Raw genomic sequence first — 18,840 nt, forward strand, 5'->3', positions numbered from 1 at the left:
TCCTTGCCTGTCACCTGCACAGCCTCCAGCCCTGGGGAGCCACTCAGCCAGGCTGGCAGTGCTTGGGCAAAGCCCCCTGATCTGTGTGCTCCTGCTGGGAATGTGCTGCTCCTGCCCTCAAATAAAAGAGATTTTGGTCAAGAGAAATTAATTCAATTCATTTCCTAATTTTTTAAAATTCTTCAATCCAAAACCTCAATTTAACTGCCTTTTTGTTTTCCAGCATGCAAGTAAAGACCCCAAAGATGGGAGAGACAGCAGAGATCAGAAGGAATCCAAGGAGAAGGAGTTTGAGAACATGCTGGACTTCGTGAAGCCGTTGGCGTTGCCCTCTCTCCCGGGCCTTCACCAGTCACTACCTCAGAACCAGAGCTATGTGGCCACCACCAAGGCACAGACAGGTAAAGAGGGAAGGGCTGCAATGTTGGAATCCTGAGCAGCTCCCAGCTCCCAAACCTGTGGGGTTGAGAGGGAGATGAGGAGGTTAAAAGTCTGTTGATACCTTTTCGCCACTCAGTCTCCTCCAGGGTTCCCTTCCCTTTTTTCTCCTTTTCTTAGAGGAGACACTTTGATCCCTTTTCCTCTGGGATGTTCTGAGAGGTTTCTATCAGTTCTGTAGGGCTTTGAATGTCTCCACAGCTGCTTACCAAGAATTACAGCCTTATAAATAAAATTAATTGGCTTCACAGAATTTTTTAGCGGTCTCTTCATAAATTCTGGTGAAATTTCATTACCGTGGAAGATGAAAAAACGCTTCCAAGGAACAGGCTGTGCAAGTGCAAACAATACCAGTGGTGCTGAAGCTGGCAGTTCCTAAAAGAGCCTGCACCGAGCATCCCTGTGCTGTGCACTCACCTCAGGCAGCAGCAGGCAGGGAGCTGCCATGGCTGCTTTGATTAGAAGGCCAAGAGGGAGACTGAACAAATTAAGACCCAATCAAAGGACTGAAAGGAATCAAACAGACTTCCATAGGAGGTGTGAAATGAGGTGAAGTGGCAAACAGCTCTTTATGTAAGGTGCCTTTTCCCCGTGTGTTCTTCAGTTGCTGTCAGATTGCTTCCATTGTCAGTCGGTATTGTTGGCCTTGCAGTCTCAATTTGAGCAATTGGATTCCACTGAGCCTCCTACAACACCAGCAGCACTGCCAAATGCAGGATAATTTCAGGATTTGATGCTGTGTGTGCTGATGGAGGGGCCAGAAGGAGTGTGGAGAGGGCACTGAGGGTTTGGGCAGCCCTGGCATGAAGGTGTCTGTGTGTCTGCACATCCATGTGTCATCTTCTGCTTCACTTGTAAATAAATCTGTTGCACTGGGAAGTTTTCCCAGGTTTTGCCCTCAGGTGTGATTACATAGAATCACAGAAGGTTTGGGTTGGAAGGGACCTTAAATCTCATCCAGTGCCACTCCTGCCATGGCAGGGACACCTCCCACTGTCCCAGGTGATCCCAGCCCTGTCCAGCCAGTGACCCACAACATGTGAGCACAGGGAGCTCCAACTGCATCCTGGAGTTTCCTTTAAAAATTTGTGCTGATCCTTTTTATTACAATCCTTAGATGTAATATTTTTATACACATGAGAGATCTTTTCACCCCTTTCTGGGAATTCTTGTTTTTTGTTTTTTTTTTTTACCATTGCTGCATGTGCCTTTAAATAAATCTTTACTGCACGAGACTTAATTTGATTAAAAAAACTTTTAACAGAATTGCCATGAAAAAGTCACATTTAGCAGTTGTTTTGCAGACTGTTGAAGATTTTAAATTTATTTCTGGCCTTGTGCACTGCCAGGGATCCAGGGGCAGCCACAGCTGCTCTGGGCACCCTGTGCCAGGGCCTGCCCACCCTCACAGGGAACAATTCCCAATTCCCAATATCCCATCCAGCCCTGCCCTCTGGCACTGGGAGCCATTCCCTGTGTCCTGTCCCTCCATCCCTGTCCCCAGTCCCTCTCCCATGCTCTCTGTCCCTTCTTTTCCTTCCTGAGCAAACTTTGGGTTCCCTCTGCTCCTCTCTTGCAGCTGCTGCAGTATCTCGGAAGAAAAAGCGGAGAATGGGAACCTATAGCCTGGTTCCCAAGAAAAAGACCAAAGTGTTAAAACAGAGAACAATGATAGAGATGTTCAAGAGCATAACTCATTCCTCTGTGGGTGCCAAGGTAAGGGCAGCACTGAGCTCACTGCACATGTTTGTTGTCACTTCCATGTCCCTTGTTTTGGACACCAAACCCATGTGGAGGTGGAGGGGTGTCCTGGCTTGTTGGGATCAACATTTTCCCTTCTGAGTCTCCTCTTCCCTCTGGCAGCAGCTTCCTTGCTGCTTTGGGAATGACTGTTCCAGAGGGGCTGTTCAGGTACCAGCTGCTAAACAAACCTTTTCCAATGAATGTTCCCCTTCTGTCCTGTGAATCCTGGGCAACTGGAGAGATTTGAAGCAGGCCTCTTTTGTTTTGGTCCTCAAGGTCTCATGTTGCTGCCTGAGGCTGTACAGGAAAACACTTGGTTACTTTTAAAAGTTTAGATATGGACTCATTCCTGATGAAATTCTGCTTTTGCTGCGAGCTGTGCCCCGAAGTTTTGGGCTTAGAATTCAAGGAGACCAGTGCTGGGATTTCACGGAGTGATATGAAAATCCCAATGTGATGTAACTTCCCTTTCCATTCCCTGGAAACCTTCCTGCATCCCTCCATGCTGGAATGGGGTTCTCCTCCCCTAACCATGTGAGTCTGCAATGACTCCTCGTGGTCCCCAGGTCCAGCAGGGTGAGGTGACAATGGCAGGAGCTCTGCGGGGACACAGAGCCAGCTTTAGACTCCAAGCACAGAGGGGAATCTGGGATGGATCTCAGGAATTGATGTTGTCTTTGTGTCTCGTGTGCTTGGGTGACCTGCAGAGTGACAAGGAGCTGGGGGATGGCAGCCCCCACGTGAACGGGGAGAGCATAGATGTGGACTCTGAGGAGGAGGACTCGGATGATTTGGAAGAGGAAGATGATCATGGAGCAGAGCAGGCAGCCATGTTCCCTGGGGATGACAACAGGACCTCCAAGGACAGCGCGTCCGACGCGGACAACGCCCGGAAGGTGATTCCTGTGCCCTGCTGGGGCTGGGGAGCAGCATGGGGTGGCAGGGCCACGAGGGGCATGGATTGAAGCAATTTCTAGGGTTTTTCACCTGCAAGATGGCAGCAATGGTAGAAAGGCCCTTTGTGACCATTTCCCATTGCACCTGTGAGGGTCTCCCCACCTCCCCCCCAGTTCCAGCCCCACACAGTTCTGGGATCCACTCTGCAGAACCCCAGCCATGGAGTTCTGGGATTTCCTGAACCAATAGGAAACATCTTCTCAGCCTTGCTTGGGAAAGCACTAAAATAATCCAATTGCTTTTTTCCCCCCCAAATTTTGATACACAGTACAGGCATGAGGCTGGTTTGGGATTATCAAAGAAGTTGAAATTTAGTTGGAAAACTTTATTCTGGAGTGGATTTTTTTTTTTTTTCCCTCTACCCTCCCCACGGATGTTCCATGATGTGGTTGGAGCTCACTGGGCTCAGTGCATGTGCAGCTTGGGGCTGGGGTGCTCTGGTGTGTGTGGGCACAGCAGGATGGTGGGGGATGCTCTGCTGGGATCACCAGGGGTGTGGGGGATGCTCTGTTTGGGAGACCCGACCTGACTGACCCATTCTGTTCCTGGGCAAATGGTGGCTGCAGATCGATGATGGCGAGTCTGAGGAAGAGCAAGAGTCTGTAGAATCAGGGGAGGAGGAGGAGGATGGAGACGAGTCTGACTTGGTAAGCTGGGCTGCTAAATGTGTTTTTCAGCCCGTGGCCTGTTGATAATAATTTTTCCCCTTTGCACTGCTGCCAGAAAGAGAGAGAGAGAGAGAGCAAAGCCAAAGCGGTGCAGTTTCAAGTCTCCTTGACAAAACTCATTCTCTGAAACCACCCACACACCGAGTATTGTTTTCCACAAGGTGCTTAACCCTGATCCGTGGCACAATTAATTACATTCTGATGCTAACTAATGGGCTTTTGTTGTTTTCAATGAGGTGTTGACTGCTTTTAATCATTTGAATGTTAGCAGAGGTGTTTAAGGGTGCCTGAGTTCCTCAGATGCGCTGTTGGCACCGGGTAGGAGCAGCAAAGCTTTCTCTCCAACCCCAACTTCTGCTGGGGTGGGGTTGTTCCCAGATCCACTGGCCCAGCCCACAGCCTAAATTCAATGTTCCTGGTGAGCAGCTCTTGCCAGGGAGACAAACAGCATCAGACAGACAGACAGACAGGCACTCTCCCTGGGACCTTGGTCGTACAGCACCAGGTCAGGACTTTCAGCAGCTGCTGGGGATTTCTACTTTTTATTTTTAGACGGTTGGTGAAGAGAACCTGGTGATTTTTAAATTTAGGTTGTTCGTTGAATGTCTCTGCCTGCCTCCTTCCCCTTTCCTTAAAAACTGTCCTTCTACAGCCTCTCAGGCTGAGGAGCCAGCATTTCAGACACCCAGCTCTTCAGAAAGAGTGGAGGAAATTCTTGATGTGTTGAGCTGGAGGTGGAATCATGCTCACAAAACACACCAAGGGAATCCCTGGAGCTGTTCAGGGTCTTGTTCCCCACATTCTGACCCTGCAGCAGCCCAGGAGGAGCAGGGGCTGGCTGGGCAGCCTGGTTCTGGTTTGGGTGGCTCAGGCCAGTCTGTTGTCCATGGCTTGGGCTGGGACTCACACCCAAACTCCCAGGTGGGATCTTCATGTCATGGACAGAGGTTGGAGCTCTGCTGAGTCACTGAGCTCCCAGGCAGGACTGGCTCACACACAAACCTCTCCCCACGAGCAGAGTGATGCAGCTGGGGTAAAGCTGAGCCCACACTCAGGGGTTTTGGGGCAGCACAGACACCCCGGAGAGCCAGGGCTCAGCTCCACGTGTTCCCTCACTGGGACAGCAGGGCCTGGCACAGCTGCCTGTGGAGGCAGAGCCTGATCCAGCTGCTGGTAGTGCTACCAGGAGGTTTTCCAAGGCTTTGCTGGCAGCTGGATAAGCATCAGGAGCTGACAGTTTCAGTCTGAACATGAATTTTATGATTGATGCATTGAACCTTGGCAGGGTTGGGGTGCCTGATTCCTGTTCTGATGTTGACTTTGAAACCCCACCACAGACAACTGAATTTTTTGAAACCAAAACCCAAAGTCTGTTGAGATTCATACGTGTGGCTGAGTATTTGCTGCATGACTGGTCTGTGCTGTGCCTGGCTCAGGGGCTGCTCTGGGGCTCAGTTCCCCTGGGTCCACTCCAGCCCTGCCAGGTGGCCCTTCAAGTGCAAAGTGTTTTTTTTTTTGTGGAGAAACACGAATATTTGAGTTTGAAAACCCAACTGCCAGAGCTCAAGAAGCGTTGGGACAACCCTCTGAGGGACAGGGTGAGGTGTTTGTGCAGGACCAGTGTCACAGGGCTTGCAAGGGTTGCAGGATGAAGAGAGAGACGAGAATGTTGACCTCATGTTTAGAAGGTTTGATTTATTATTTTATGATATATATTACATTATGACTGTACTAAAAAGAAGGAAATGTTCTCAGAAGGCTAGCTAAGCTAAGAATAGAAAAGGAATGAATAACAAAGGAGCTCACTCTGATTCTGTCCCAGAGAGAGCTCGGTCCTTGATTGGCCATTAACTATACACATCTAACATGGGCTAATCACAGATGCACTTGTTGCATTCTACAGCAGCAGATAACCATTGTTTACATTCTTTTTCTGGAGCCTCAGCTTCCTAGAAGGCAGAATCTTAAAGAAAAGATTTTTATGAAAAGATATCTGTGACAGACCAGGAGCTGGGCTTGGTGCTCTTTGTGGCTCCCTTACCACTCAGGATGTTCTGTGATTGTACAATGATTTTTTGGGAGAAGCTGGAAGTGTGCATGTGCCTGCCCACCTGCAGTGCTGCTCATGAGCGTGGTGTGAGGGCCTCCATGGAAGAGAAAGTGCAGCCTGGCCTGCTGAGCTGACAGGAAATCCACCCCCACGTGTGCCTGGGTTTCCTTTGCAGTGCTATAAAGGCACCTTAGCAGCCCTTGGTTTCAGAGCCCTGCTGGAGCTGGCTGAGGGCTGTTCCACAGAGGGACCCTGGTGCCACCATGCCTGACGTGCACGTGGCCTCTCTGCTTCCCCAGAGCTCCGAGTCCAGCGTCAAGAAGAAGCTGCTGAAGAGGAAAGGGAAGACAGACAGTCCATGGCTGAAACCCACCCGCAAGAGGAGGCGGAGGAATAAAAAGAAACAAGGAGGTGTGCTAGGTAATGGATGGGGGTTTGTTCCTGAATTCCACCCCAGGGAAGGACCTGAGGCCTGGGCTCACCCTTCCTTCTCAAGGCTGGGCTGTGTGATGAGCCAGGCTGTGAATTGCCCCTCACTGGAAGGGGCTGCTGGTGTCACTGTCACAGCAGAACTCATGGCTTTGTCCTTGGAATGCTGGAGGACCTTTATTTTGTTCATCAATCCCTTTATTTTGGAGTATCCAAAAAAAGACCTCGTGGGGCTTACAAAAAGGAGGAAGAGGAATTTTATATGGGGAGATAGTGACAGGACAAGGGGGAGTGGCTTCAGACTGAAAGACAGGAAATTGATGTTATCTATTCAGAAGGAATAGATAATATTAGATAATTAATAATAATAAATTAATAATATAGATAATAGGAATATTGTTCCCTGTGAGGATGGGCAGGCCCTGGCACAGGGTGCCCAGAGCAGCTGTGGCTGCCCCTGGATCCCTGGCAGTGCCCAAGGCCAGGCTGGGCAGGGCTGGAACAGCCTGGCACAGTGGAAGGTGTCCCTGCCATGGCAGAGTTTGGAAAGGGATGAGCTTTAAGGTCCCTTCCCACCCAAAGCAGTCTGGGGTTGTGTGACCTGTCAACGTGGACTCCTGTCCCATGAGCTCCAGGGAGGATGTTTGCATGCAGAAGGAAAGAAAGAACCACCTGGGAGTGGTGCTGCATTGTTTTTGTGTGGGTGCTTGTGCAGCCGAATGGAATGTGCAGCTTGGCTTTGCTCCTTGTGGAAGAACCACAGGGAAGGAGCTGCCTCGGGCCCATCCCAAGTGTGGGTGTTGTTCAAGGTCCCTCTTGTTTGTCCTGAGTCACTGAACACCAGAAAATATCTCAGTGAGCTCTGTTGAGAGGGGAGAGGTGAGGAGAGGCCAGATGTGATGCTTCTTCTTTGGGAAAGGTAACAACAACATGGGAGAGATAAGGTGGAAATGCAGCTGTGCCTTCAGCCTCATTGCTGGGGTGTCATACATCCACTGCCACCAAAGCAGTGAATAAGAATTTATTTTTATTCTTCTGGGTTTGCTAATTCAGGGCAAAAAGGTCATTTTTGTATCAGCAGCTTTTTGGTACTTGTGAGTGAATTGACCATTTTTCAGCCCCTGCTCTGTGCCTGGGCTCTGTCACTCACCTGGCTCCCTCCTCTTCCTCCCAGGAGGCCACAGGGACCCTTGATCCCTGTCACAGCAAATACCTAATTCTGCATTTCACATGCAGGCTGGTTTTCTGTCCCTTCAGCTGGTCTGGAAGGGCACCCAAACCCTCTTGGCCAAGCTGGACTGGCAGAAGCCAAGCAGGAGAGAAAGTGAAGCCAAGGGAGTGCAGACACTCAGTTCCCTCTCCCACAATCCCTCCCCAGCAAAGCTCTGCTCACTTGGAGGCACAACTTGACTTTTTTGTGTTTCCCCTCCCACTCAGCTGGATGTCACCTGTGTCATCCTCCTCCTGAGGTGCAGTTGGCCCTGCCTGGCCAGTGTGTGCTGGGGGTGCTCCAGCCATGGGTCACCCTTTCCTTGTGCCCTTGCTGAGGCTGCACCCATCTCATTTATTCCCTTTTCTTGTTCCCTGCCTGGCTGGAGGTGGCACTCAGTGTGAGCAGAGCAGTGCCCAGCCATGCCCAGATGTTGGTGGCACATTCCCTGTGCTCTGCCCTCGTGGTTCCCACGGGCTTGGGGTGGCTGTTGCTGTGGGGTTTTTGTGAATCCCCTGTTCCCATCCAGGTGCTGAAGCCTATAAAGCCTCGCTGGGCAGCAGGGAGGGCCCCAGCCAGGAGAACAGCATGGAGTACATGGAGGTGTCCCTGGATTCCCTGGACCTCCGGGTGAAGGGGATCCTCTCCTCACCTGCGGGGGGTGAGTGCTGGGCTGGGCTGGGCTGGGCTGGGCTTGGGGATGGGTTGGAGGTGGGGATTGGCTTGGGGTCGAGGTTGGGTTTGGAGTTGGGATTGGGGCTGGGTTTGGGGTCAGGGCTCGTTTTGTGTCTGGGTTTGGGGTCTGGTTTGAATTTGAATGTGGGACTAGGTTTGGGGTTGGGACTGTGTTTGGGGGTGAAGTTTGGGGGTCGGGTTTGGGGTCGTGTTTGGATTTGGGGTCGGGTTTGGGGTCGGGTTTGGGGTCGGGTTTGGATTTGGGGTCGTGTTTGGATTTGGGATCGGGTTTGGGGTCGGGTTTGGATTTGGGGTCGGGTTTGGGGTCGTGTTTGGATTTGGGGTCGTGTTTGGATTGGGGTCGGGTTTGGGGTCGGGTTTGGGGTCGGGTTTGGATTTGGGGTCGTGTTTGGATTGGGGTCGGGTTTGGGGTCGGGTTTGGGGTCGTGTTTGGATTTGGGGTCGGGTTTGGGGTCGGGTTTGGATTTGGGGTCGGGTTTGGGGTCGGGTTTGGATTTGGGGTCGGGTTTGGATTTGGGGTCGGGTTTGGGGTCGGGTTTGGGGTCGTGTTTGGATTTGGGGTCGGGTTTGGGGTCGGGTTTGGATTTGGGGTCGGGTTTGGGGTCCCTTTGTTCCGAGGGTGGCGCCGTTCGGGGCCCCGGCTGCCCCCTGGCGGCCACAGAGCGCGCAGAGCAACGGGAACGGGGCGGGAGCGGGATCAGGGATCAGGGTGGGATGGGAGCTAGGGATTAGGGATGGAGATAGGATGGGATGGGGATTAGGAATCATGATGGGATTGGGCATTAGGGATCGAGATGGAAGGGGGTTAGAGATCGGGATGGGAATTAGGGATCGAGATGAGGGGGAGGATAGGGCTGGAGCAGGGATGAGTGTTGGGATAAGGATGGGGATGAGGATAGGGATGATGATAGATATGGGGCTGGGTTGGGGATAACAATGGATATGGGGCTGTGTTGGGGGTGAAGATGAGGATGGATATGGGGCTGGGTTGGGGATGAAGATGGATATAAGCCTGGGTTGGGGATGAGGATGGATATGGGGCTGTGTTGGGGGTGGGGATGAGGATGGATATGGGGCTGGGTTAGGGGTAAGGATGGATATGGGGCTGGGTTGGGGGTGAGGATGAGGATGGATATGGGGCTGGGTTGGGGGTGAGGATGAGGATGGATATGGGGCTGGGTTGGGGATGAGGATGAGGATGGATATGGGGCTGGGTTGGGGATGAGGATGAGGATGGATATGGGGCTGGGTTGGGGGTGAGGATGAGGATGGATATGGGGCTGGGTTGGGGGTGAGGATGAGGATGGAGATGGAGCTGGGTTAGGGGTAAGGATGGATATGGGGCTGGGTTGGGGATGAGGATGAGGGCAGGGATGGGGCTGAGGTAGGAATGCAGCTGGGATGAGAATGAGGAGGAGATGGGAATTGGGCTGGGCTGGGGGTGAGCATGAGGATAGGGGTGGGGCTGGGATGGGGGTGAGAGTAGAGATGGGGCTGGGATAGAAGCAGGGATGGATTTGGATATGGGTGAGGATAGGGAGGGTGCTGGGATGGAGTGAGGCTGTAGATGGGATCCCAGTTCCAGTGAGGCACGTTAGCTCAGGAATACTCTCACCAAAGGTCCCAGGTACTGCCTCAGCCCCCCTGTCCCACTCAGCAGCTCCTTCCATTCCCTGAAATGTGCTGATTCAGCATCCCCCCAGAACTGCTGCCACTGGATTCCCTCAGGAATGCTTTGTTCAGCCCTGGGAAGGGAAGGGGCTGTGCTGGGCCCTGGGTGCTGAGCCCCAGCTGCTGCTCCCAGTGCTGAGCTCTCCTCACATCCAGCATCCCCTGGCTGGATCTGCCTGTCTGTCCCCACTGCTCCCTCAAAGCTTGTCTGGCTCCTTTGATAGAGGCACTTCAAAGAGAGGGTGGGAGCCTTCCCCACCAAGGGAGGGTCAGGAGGGATGAGGGATGCTTTCACCACAGCCTCTGGATGTCAAACAGATTAGGGAAGTGACAGCTCAGAAGGAGGAATGAGCTTTGTGATTTGTGCTCCCAGAGAAAACTCTTAAACCTTTAAGATCTTGACAGAATTTTACATGAAAACAGCAAGGACTTTCCCTGGACTTGTGTGTCTTGAAATATCCCTTTGCTAGGCTTGGGCTTGCAGCTTGTTGGCTGATGGAATTCCTGATGGGATGAAAGGGGTTTGTGCTCAGCTGGCAGGGTCAGAGGCACGGGCAGGGAGCTCTGGGGGAAGCTGAGGAGGAATCTCCCCCAGGGATGAAGTGAAATCTGCAAAACCTCACAGCAAGAGAGCTCTCCATTCCCATTCCAAAGCTTGAAAAATAGCAGCAAGCTTCCTTCTCAGCGTGAGTCAATCCATAGCAGTGGGCAGGGAAAGCTTGGGATGAAAGCTTGGGATGAAGGCTTCAGGGTGAAGCATCCCCAAGGCCAAAGGATTCTGTGCTGCAAACATTGCAGAGATGATTTGGTGCTGGTCTGGAAGAGGAGGACTGGAATCACCCCCCTTGTCACTAGGCCAGTTTGGCAATCCTGGGTAACCCAGTGATTGATTTCAATCCAGAGGAGCCACAGGAATATTCCCACAGTGATCCCCCTCCAAAGCCCTCATCCACCTTTCCACAGGTTTGTAAATGTTCAACATCTCAGAGGAGATGAGGAAAAGAACATTGGAGCATCTTGCTGCTTTCTTTTCCCTGGTTTGTTCTCTTTCCAAAAGAAATAATTTGTGGTTGGCTGACACCAAACAGTCCCAGGAATTTTGTTTTCCCATCTGTGTAATAAGCCTTTGCAAATAGGAGTTTGTGCTTTCCTGATCATCTCTATTTATCACTCCACTGCCTATTCAAATTTCCAGCTCTGGGTGTTTCCTGCAAATTTCCTGGTGCCAGAGCCCAGTGTTGTGGGGAGGAGAGGGAGGCTGATAAAACCCTGCACCTCATTGCTTGGCCTTTCTGAGGCTTTCTCAGAGTAAACTGATCTTAACTTATCACTCTTGATTTCAGCACAGCCAGCTGAGTGTGGCTGGGCTTGGAAAAGTGCAGGAGGCTTTTGCAAACTCCAGCTGGGGTGAAAGGGTCTCTTTTACAGGGTGCTGCTAAAGCCTGGAGAGCATTTCAGGACATGGAAGGGGAAGGTGTCACAGGGTGTTGTGTTGGTGGAATGAATCCTTTCTCCTGGCAGAGAACTGGAGTTAACTCCCTGTTTTTCTGTGCCCCAGGTCTCTCCAATGGCCCTGAAGCCATGGAAGTGGATGGTCTGCAGGAGGTGCCCCTGTGCAGCTGTCGGATGGAAACCCCCAAAAGCAGAGAGATCACCACCCTAGCCAACAACCAGTGCATGGCCACAGAGAGCGTGGACAACGAGGTAGGAGCCTGTCCTTTAGCTCCCCACAGCCTTTCCTGCTGAGGACAAGGCCAGACAGGGTGACAGGCTGTGCCAGGAGCACGTGTGGGGTCACCCAGGGGCTCTGGGCCTAGGCTGGGACCCACTGGTGTGAGGAGGGGCAGGGCCTGTGTCCCCAGCACTCTGTGCCTGTCCCAGCCCTGGGTGAGGCCACTGGGGAGGGAGCAGCTCTGGGTGCCTCTCCTGGGCTTGTCCTGGCCTGTGAGGCTGGATGGGGTTGATGTAACATTCACAACCCAGGCTCAGCTACAGGAACCTGCAGCAGAGGGAGAAAATGCGCTCAAGGATTGGAGCTGCTTTCCCTTGACTGTGCAGGAGCTGCTGCAAAGCTTTCTGTGGTCGGGTGTTGAGTTCAGGAGCTTGGCATGGCTCTGCTGCCCCAGCCTTTCTCTGTCCTCCTCTCTCTCTGTCCCAAAGCTTCCACCCAGGTCTGACAGGGATTGCACTCGATGCCTTTGGGTCACAGCCAGGCTGCTTGGGCTCTGCTGGTTCCAGAAGTGTGGGAGGGAGTGGCAGAAGTGACTCTGTTCCACAATCTGGAAAGGGAGAACTGCAGGACAGCAATGCTCTTGATGGATTCTCCTTTCAGTGGGTTTCTCTTCAGCTTCAGCCTCACTGCAGCACTGTCACACTCACCACTGGTAGCACAGGGAGTGAGAGTACCCCTAGTTCTCCTCTAGGATCCCAGGAGAAGGGTGGATGGAGTGACAAAGGGATAATCAGGTTTGTAGACCAGCTCTGCTTCTGTTAGTATGTGCTGGTAGCTGCAGAGAGAGGAATTTCCAAAGAGTGGCAAAATTGATTCATTAAAGAGAAAATGTCCTGGGAGACTCATCAGAGAGAGGAGGGACCCCAGGGTTTCTAAACAAACACAAGGTGTGTGAAGGAATTGCTGCTCCTGGCTATGGTGAGTTGACAGTTCTGTCCCTGGATAAATCACAGGGAGGAATAGCAAAGGCCATGCTTTATGTTAGATTCTTTTTGATAATGGGATAAGTGACTCAGAGATGTTAGAGGAATATTATATGTGTGAATAGTGGCTTCTCCAGACTGTCATGTCCTTGGAGAGTGTTATAAATAGTCATGAGCACCCTGCTGCACTCTCTAATGGTTGGGAAATAGCAATTAATCATGTTGAACTTGTTCTAGAGTTTCTAACAAATAATAAAGTGTGGCATAACAGCTCAGGGTCTTCCTCACATGGGTAATGCAGCTTTCCACCTGTCAGTGGAATTTCCTCAGCTCAGTGAAATTCCTCCTCAGGAAAGGATCCATGGTCCCCTTGTGCCACCCTGCAGCCCCTGGGCTCAGGGTGGAGACAGGGATCAGTCTGGCCAAGGTGTCCCAACCACAGGAAATCTCTGCAGCTCGAATTTGGGAAAGCTGAACTGGAGATGCTGAGGTGAATGATGAGCCTAGGATAAAATCCATTCTCTTTTCCCACAGGAGTGTTGTGTCTGCAGGAGTGGAATTTAAAAAATCAGAGAGGAAGTTTAGTTTGGTTGAGAAAAAGCAGCAAATCCTTGGCTGGAGCAGAGGGACAGTGTGTGGCACTGAGTCCCTGACTGACTCTGTCATGAGCTCAATAAATTCTCCACCTTCCCTCCAAGGGACCCTTCCTTGGAGCAGCCTTTCACCTTGATATTCCTAGTTTATAATTCTCCTTTGCCAGGTGTTTGGGGAAAGCAAGATTATTATCAAGAGGAGCTTGAAACAGACACAAGGAGTGTCCTGTCATGCTGGCAGGTGACAGTGGTGGCTGTAGGAGGTGCTGCTCCCTCTTGGAGCAGCAGATCAAGGAGCACTGGCTGGGGACAGGGAACCCCAGCTCTGGAACCTGCTGCCAGTAGCAGGACAAGGTGGGGCAGGAGAAGGCTTGGAGTGATAGGAGAAGGGGATGGCTTCAAGCTGAAGGAGGACAGGTGAAGACTGGGAAGGAATTGTTCCCTATGAGGGTGCTGAGGCCCTGGCACAGGTGCCCAGAGCAGCCCCTGGATCCCTGGCAGTGCCCAAGGCCAGGCTGGACAGGGCTGGGAGCAGCCTGGGACAGTGGAAGGTGTGGAAGGGGTGGAATGGGATGAGCCTTAAGGTCCCTTCCAACCCAAACCATTCCAGGATTCTGTGATCCTGTGATTTTTAAACCCAGAGCTGTAGATTGGTGAAATCCTTTGGAAAACCCGCTCCAAACATGACTTTAGCTGAGCTCTCATGAAAGCCTGGCTCTTCATCCCTGTGGTCTGGGCAGGGGCCAGTGCTGGAAGCAGTACAGACGATAACTTCACTGGCAATGAGGAGCAATTATTTTCCCCTCTATCTTCCTGTGCCTGGGAGTTTTGAGCAGTAACAAGATTTAGTGTGCATGGTCTCCTTCTCTTGGTCACTGACACCCGCTCTTCCTGGCAAGAGGAGAGTGTGTGTTGTGTGAGTCAGGCCCCTGGGACTGCCCCTTCTGCTGCTTGGCTGTTGCCTATTTCCAGTTATCATTTTGTTGTTGCTGTTGTTGTTGTTGCAAGGAACAAATGACTCGGGGTGCACATGCATGTTAGTTAGTAAATGATGCATTCCTTCCTGAGAGCAGCTTTCACAGCTTCCTGCTGCACTGCTAATGCTCTCTGGCACGCAGCTGAATCCCTGTGAAAAAGCCAGGCCTCCTCGAGGAGCAGTGTGCAAAAATCTTCCTCTGCACAAGCACAGGGAGTGGTGTGGTCTGCAGTAATTTCATTGCCTTTAATTTCTCCTGTTCCAGCTGGGCCGATGCACAAACAGTGTGGTTAAGTATGAACTGATGCGCCCGTCTAACAAAGTCCAGCTTTTGGTGCTGTGTGAGGACCATAGAGGGAGGATGGTGAAACACCAGTGTTGCCCTGGCTGTGGATACTTTTGCACTGCAGTAAGTTCGTGCTCTCAATCCAGGGAAGGGGGTACCTGTTGCAACAGCTGGAAGCTGAAGGTGGAGATGGTCCCTAAAGGGGTGTCCTGACTTCCCGGCATCAGCCCCACCTCGTTCCACAGCACGTCAGGAGGTGTTTTCAATAGGAATGTGTGTGAGGGCAGCTGAAATCATCACCTTGATCTTCCTGGAGACCCCCAAGGGGTGTTACCAAAGGGATTTCACATGCTGGAAGTCTTGCCTTTGGAATTTCTTTGGAACGAGGGTTGGTTGTTTTTCTTTGTGTACAGATCAATCACATCCAAAAAAATGTCTTTAGCTTGGTTTGTAAATGAAGCTGTGCCCCCACCTCTGTGTGCCCTCAGGATGGGGATCCTGAGTGATGGCACTGGACCAAAGCAGTGTTGGAGATCTCTATTAGGTTAAATATTAGGAAGATTAAATATTAGGAAGGAATTCTCCCCTGTGAGGGTGGCACAGGGTGCCCAGAGCAGCTGTGGCTGCCTCTGGATCTCTGGAAGTGTCCAAGGCCAGGCTGGACAGGGTACCCAGAGCAGCCTGGCACAGTGGAAGGTGTCCCTGCCCATGGCAGGGGGGTGGAACCACATGAGATTCAAGGTTCCTTCCAACTCAAACCACTCTGTGATCTCCTGCTGCTTCTTCCACCTGTGCCACCGAGGCTTTTAAGGGACTTGCTGCAGTCCTTTGGTGGCCAGTGTCCTGCTTTGCCTGTGGATAAAGCTGAAAGGCACCAACTGAGGCCTCATGGAGTGATGATGAGGCTTAATTGTGTGATGCTGGTATTCTTCAAGATGACTCAAGGAAAGATGCTGCAGTTGTCTCAAGCATTATTGTAGTAAGTGGAGCCATCCTGGGTTTTCTTGCTGAGTCAAAGATCATTTAGGAGATAAAACCCTCAAAACCCTTCAAGGCATTTGCAAAGCTGAAATAGAGTTAATTAGATTGCTTGGGAGGACTGGATTCAGGAGAAGAGGGGGTTTGGCTGGCCTTTCCTTGCACTCTCTTCCATCTCTCAGTGCTGTGTGCTGGTGCTCAGAGGTGAGCCTGGAGTGTTTGTCTGTGCCACCATCACCAACCCAGGGCACAGCAGGGCTTCAGGCAGCACTGGCACCACAGGCAGGGAGCTCTGGGCTCCTGCACAGCAGTTGCAGGGACTTTGCTAGAAAGGGAAGATAATTTTAGGAGGAATTGTCCAGTTTGTTGCATGAGCAGTGAGCTTGTTTGGGTTAATTAGGCTGGTCCAGGCAGAAGAGTGACATCATTTGGGTTACAGTGGGGTCAGTGACAGATTGATGCAGGTTCTTGCATGGTTTGTGTACAGCTGTGTTTCAGGTAGTTTTAGTGCTGGCTCAACACAGGTCTGAAGGTTTCTCTTCCAGTTTTGGGGGCGTCCTTACAGTGCACTGGCACTTCTAGAGACACAAGCGAGAACTTCAAGCCTTAGAGGGAAGAGCTGGAAATTGGGACTTCTTTGTTCTGTTTCCCAAACACAATTCCAAATCTTGCTTTGCAGTCTTTAACCAAGTGAGTTTTTCCCCCTTTACCTTGGTTTTGTTCTCTTCTAAAGAAGTGGCAGTGCTTGCTTTACTGTACTGGACGCAGCAGGGCCGAGAGAGGTGGTGAGGAGTGGCATGGAGCGTGTGAAGGGGTGAGCCACGGGCCCAGCAGGGGCTGAATTTCCCTCTCTGTGGTTTTTTAAGGGCACTTTCATGGAGTGTCAGCCCGAGAGCAGCATCTCCCACCGCTTCCACAAGAGCTGTGCCTCGCAGGTGAACGACACCAGCTACTGCCCTCACTGCGGGGAGGAGGCCTCCAAGGCCAAGGAGGTGACAATAGCCAAGGCTGACACCACCTCCACGGTGTCCCTGAGCTACGAGCAGCAGAAACCTGCAGCTGTGGAGGGCAGGGCCGACACCACCACGGGGAGGTGAGCACGGGGGCGTGGGGGGATCTCAAAGCTCCTGCCAGGCCAGGCTTTGGTGGGAGTGGTTGGGCGCCTCCTGATGGGCTGAGGGTGGCTCAGCTGCAGGAATCTGCTGGGGGGTTTTGGGTGTGAGGCAGAGGCTCTGCAGGTTGGGGGGTTCAGGAGTTAAACCATTCCTTCCTCTTATTGTTAGAAATGGAATAACAGTGGAATTGGTTGATATTGTCAGGTTTGCTCAGTGACAGCCATTCGCATCTGCAGCTCCTGACTCGCACCCATGAGAGAAGGAAAACACAAATCAAACCAGTCCTGTGTGGAACTCTGCTCTGAGTTAAACCATTCCTTCCTCTTATTGTTAGGAATGGAATAATAGTGGAATTGGTTGATATTGTCAGGTTTGCTCAGTGACAGCCATTCCCATCTGCAGCTCCTGACTCGCACCCACGAGAGGAGGAAAATACAAATCAAACCAGTCCTGTGTGGAACTCTGCTCTGAGTTAAACCATTCAGGAATTAAACCATTCCTTCCTCTTATTGTTAGGAATGGAATAATAGTGGAATTGGTTGATATTGTCAGGTTTGCGCAGTGACAGCCATTCCCATCTGCAGCTCCTGACTCGCACCCATGAGAGAAGGAAAACACAAATTAAACCAGCCCTGTGTTGAACTTTGCTCTGACTTCCCATCCCATGTGGCCTTGTTTAGGTGGCTTTAACACTTGCCCATGTGCCTGGGTCTCCTGTAGCACAGAGTACATCAAGATGTAGTCAGAGGGCAGTGTAATTCCTTTCTGGGGCCAGTTCTTACTGAAAAAGCTGTAAAATTTATTGGTTTGGGTTTCAATTTCAGTTACACTTATCTGTATTTAAAATAAGGGCATTTGCTTTGCTTTTTTGGCATAAGAGAAACATTGTTGTGTATTTTTAATGGTTGTGCTTTGGCTGTCTCTCATTTTTCCTCCTCAGTGGCACTGGGACGAGGTTGTCAGAGGAAGACAAGCCAGAAAGTTCGGCTGCTGAAGGGTTTGACATCCCTGGGTCTTCAGTTTTTCCAAAGCCTACTACTAGCTTGACCCAGGGACCAGTGAAAGAAACTCTGGAAAGTGCCCTGATTGCCCTGGACTCTGAAAAGTAAGAAAAAGACCATTGGGTCACTCCAGTTCCCAGCAAAGTTGCTTAGCCTGGAGAAAAGGAGATTTAGCTTTTCTGGATTTTGGTCCAGCTCAGAGCTTTTTTTGTTCACTTCACTCATTAGTCATCCCCAACAGATTTGGGAGAACTGTAACAGCTCTAAATGTCTTATTGATTTCTCTGGAGGATTTAGTTCTTCACTGGCTCTTCAGCTGCAGCTGGAACTTCTGGGAGCTCCTGTTCACAGCAGTGAGACCCAGAATCTGTTGCTAAACAGATCCAGCCCTCATTGGAACAGGACTGCCTGGGGCTGGAAGTTTTAAAACCTCCTTCTGGGGACTTGTTTCTCTGTATCAGGGAATCACAGAAGGTTTGGGTTGGAAGGGATGTTAAAACTCAACCAGTCCCACCTCTGCCATGGCAGGGACACCTCCCACCATCCCAGGCTGCTCCCAATGTCCAGCCTGGCCTTGGGCACTGCCAGGGATCCAGGGGCAGCCACAGCTGCTCTGGGCACCCTGTGCCAGGGCCTGCCCACCCTGCCAGGGAACAATTCCCAATTCCCAATATCCCCTCCATGCCTGCCCTCTGGCAGTGGGAGCCATTCCCAGTGTCCTGTCCCTCCATCCCTTGTCCCCAGTCCCTCTCCAGCTCTCCTGGAGCCCCTTTAGGTGCTCTGAGCTCTCCCTGGAGCCTTCTTTCCTCTGGATGAGCACACCCAGCTCTCTCAGCCTGGCTCTAGAGCAGAGGGGCTCCAGCCCTTGGAGCATCTCAGGGACCTCTCTGGATTCACTCCAGAGCTCCAGGTCCTGCTCGTGTTGGGGATCCCAGATTTGGAGGCAGCTCTGCAGGTGGGGTCTCACCTGAGCATGGGGGCAGAGGGGCAGAGCTCCCCCTGCCCTGCTGCCCACGCTGGGGGACGAGCCCAGAACTTTGTCAGGCTGAGTGAGGGGTGGCAGTGAGTGAGGGTGACATTCCTGCCCCTCCCTGGGCACTAATTCCTCCTCTCTCCCCTCCTGCAGGCCCAAGAAGCTGCGGTTCCACCCGAAGCAGCTCTACTTCTCTGCCAGGCAAGGGGAGCTGCAGAAGGTGCTGCTGATGCTGGGTAGGTGCCTCCTGCCCAGGCCAGGGCCTGCCTGGCAGCACTCCCAGCTCCTGCCAGGCAGTGCCAGCAGCCACTTCCCAGCAGGGCACCACGTCATCTCCCCAGGGTCCTGGGAGCAGACACTGCTGTGGGTGATGTGTCATTGGGAGGGCTGCATCTCTCTGG

General features: G+C 51.9%; 1 protein-coding gene across 11 annotated transcripts in view; it reads left to right on the plus strand.

Moving 5' to 3' along the window:
• Positions 1–18,840, plus strand: part of LOC134428058 (histone-lysine N-methyltransferase EHMT1-like) — a 124,494-nt gene that overhangs the window by 79,654 nt on the left and 26,000 nt on the right. For 9 of the 11 annotated variants that reach the window (XM_063174360.1, XM_063174366.1, XM_063174363.1 and 6 more), the window contains 11 exons: positions 224–401; positions 2,018–2,154; positions 2,889–3,077; positions 3,705–3,785; positions 6,156–6,276; positions 8,025–8,156; positions 11,421–11,566; positions 14,352–14,495; positions 16,217–16,443; positions 17,406–17,570; positions 18,593–18,675. In XM_063174360.1, coding sequence (XP_063030430.1) covers positions 224–401; positions 2,018–2,154; positions 2,889–3,077; positions 3,705–3,785; positions 6,156–6,276; positions 8,025–8,156; positions 11,421–11,566; positions 14,352–14,495; positions 16,217–16,443; positions 17,406–17,570; positions 18,593–18,675 — 1,603 coding nt within the window. The remainder of the gene's footprint in view (positions 1–223; positions 402–2,017; positions 2,155–2,888; positions 3,078–3,704; positions 3,786–6,155; positions 6,277–8,024; positions 8,157–11,420; positions 11,567–14,351; positions 14,496–16,216; positions 16,444–17,405; positions 17,571–18,592; positions 18,676–18,840) is intronic. The other 2 variants (XM_063174368.1, XM_063174369.1) reach the window with 1 other exon arrangement.

This window comes from Melospiza melodia, chromosome 22 (genome assembly GCF_035770615.1).
Source record: "Melospiza melodia melodia isolate bMelMel2 chromosome 22, bMelMel2.pri, whole genome shotgun sequence".
NCBI classification, from domain to species: Eukaryota; Metazoa; Chordata; class Aves; order Passeriformes; family Passerellidae; genus Melospiza; species Melospiza melodia.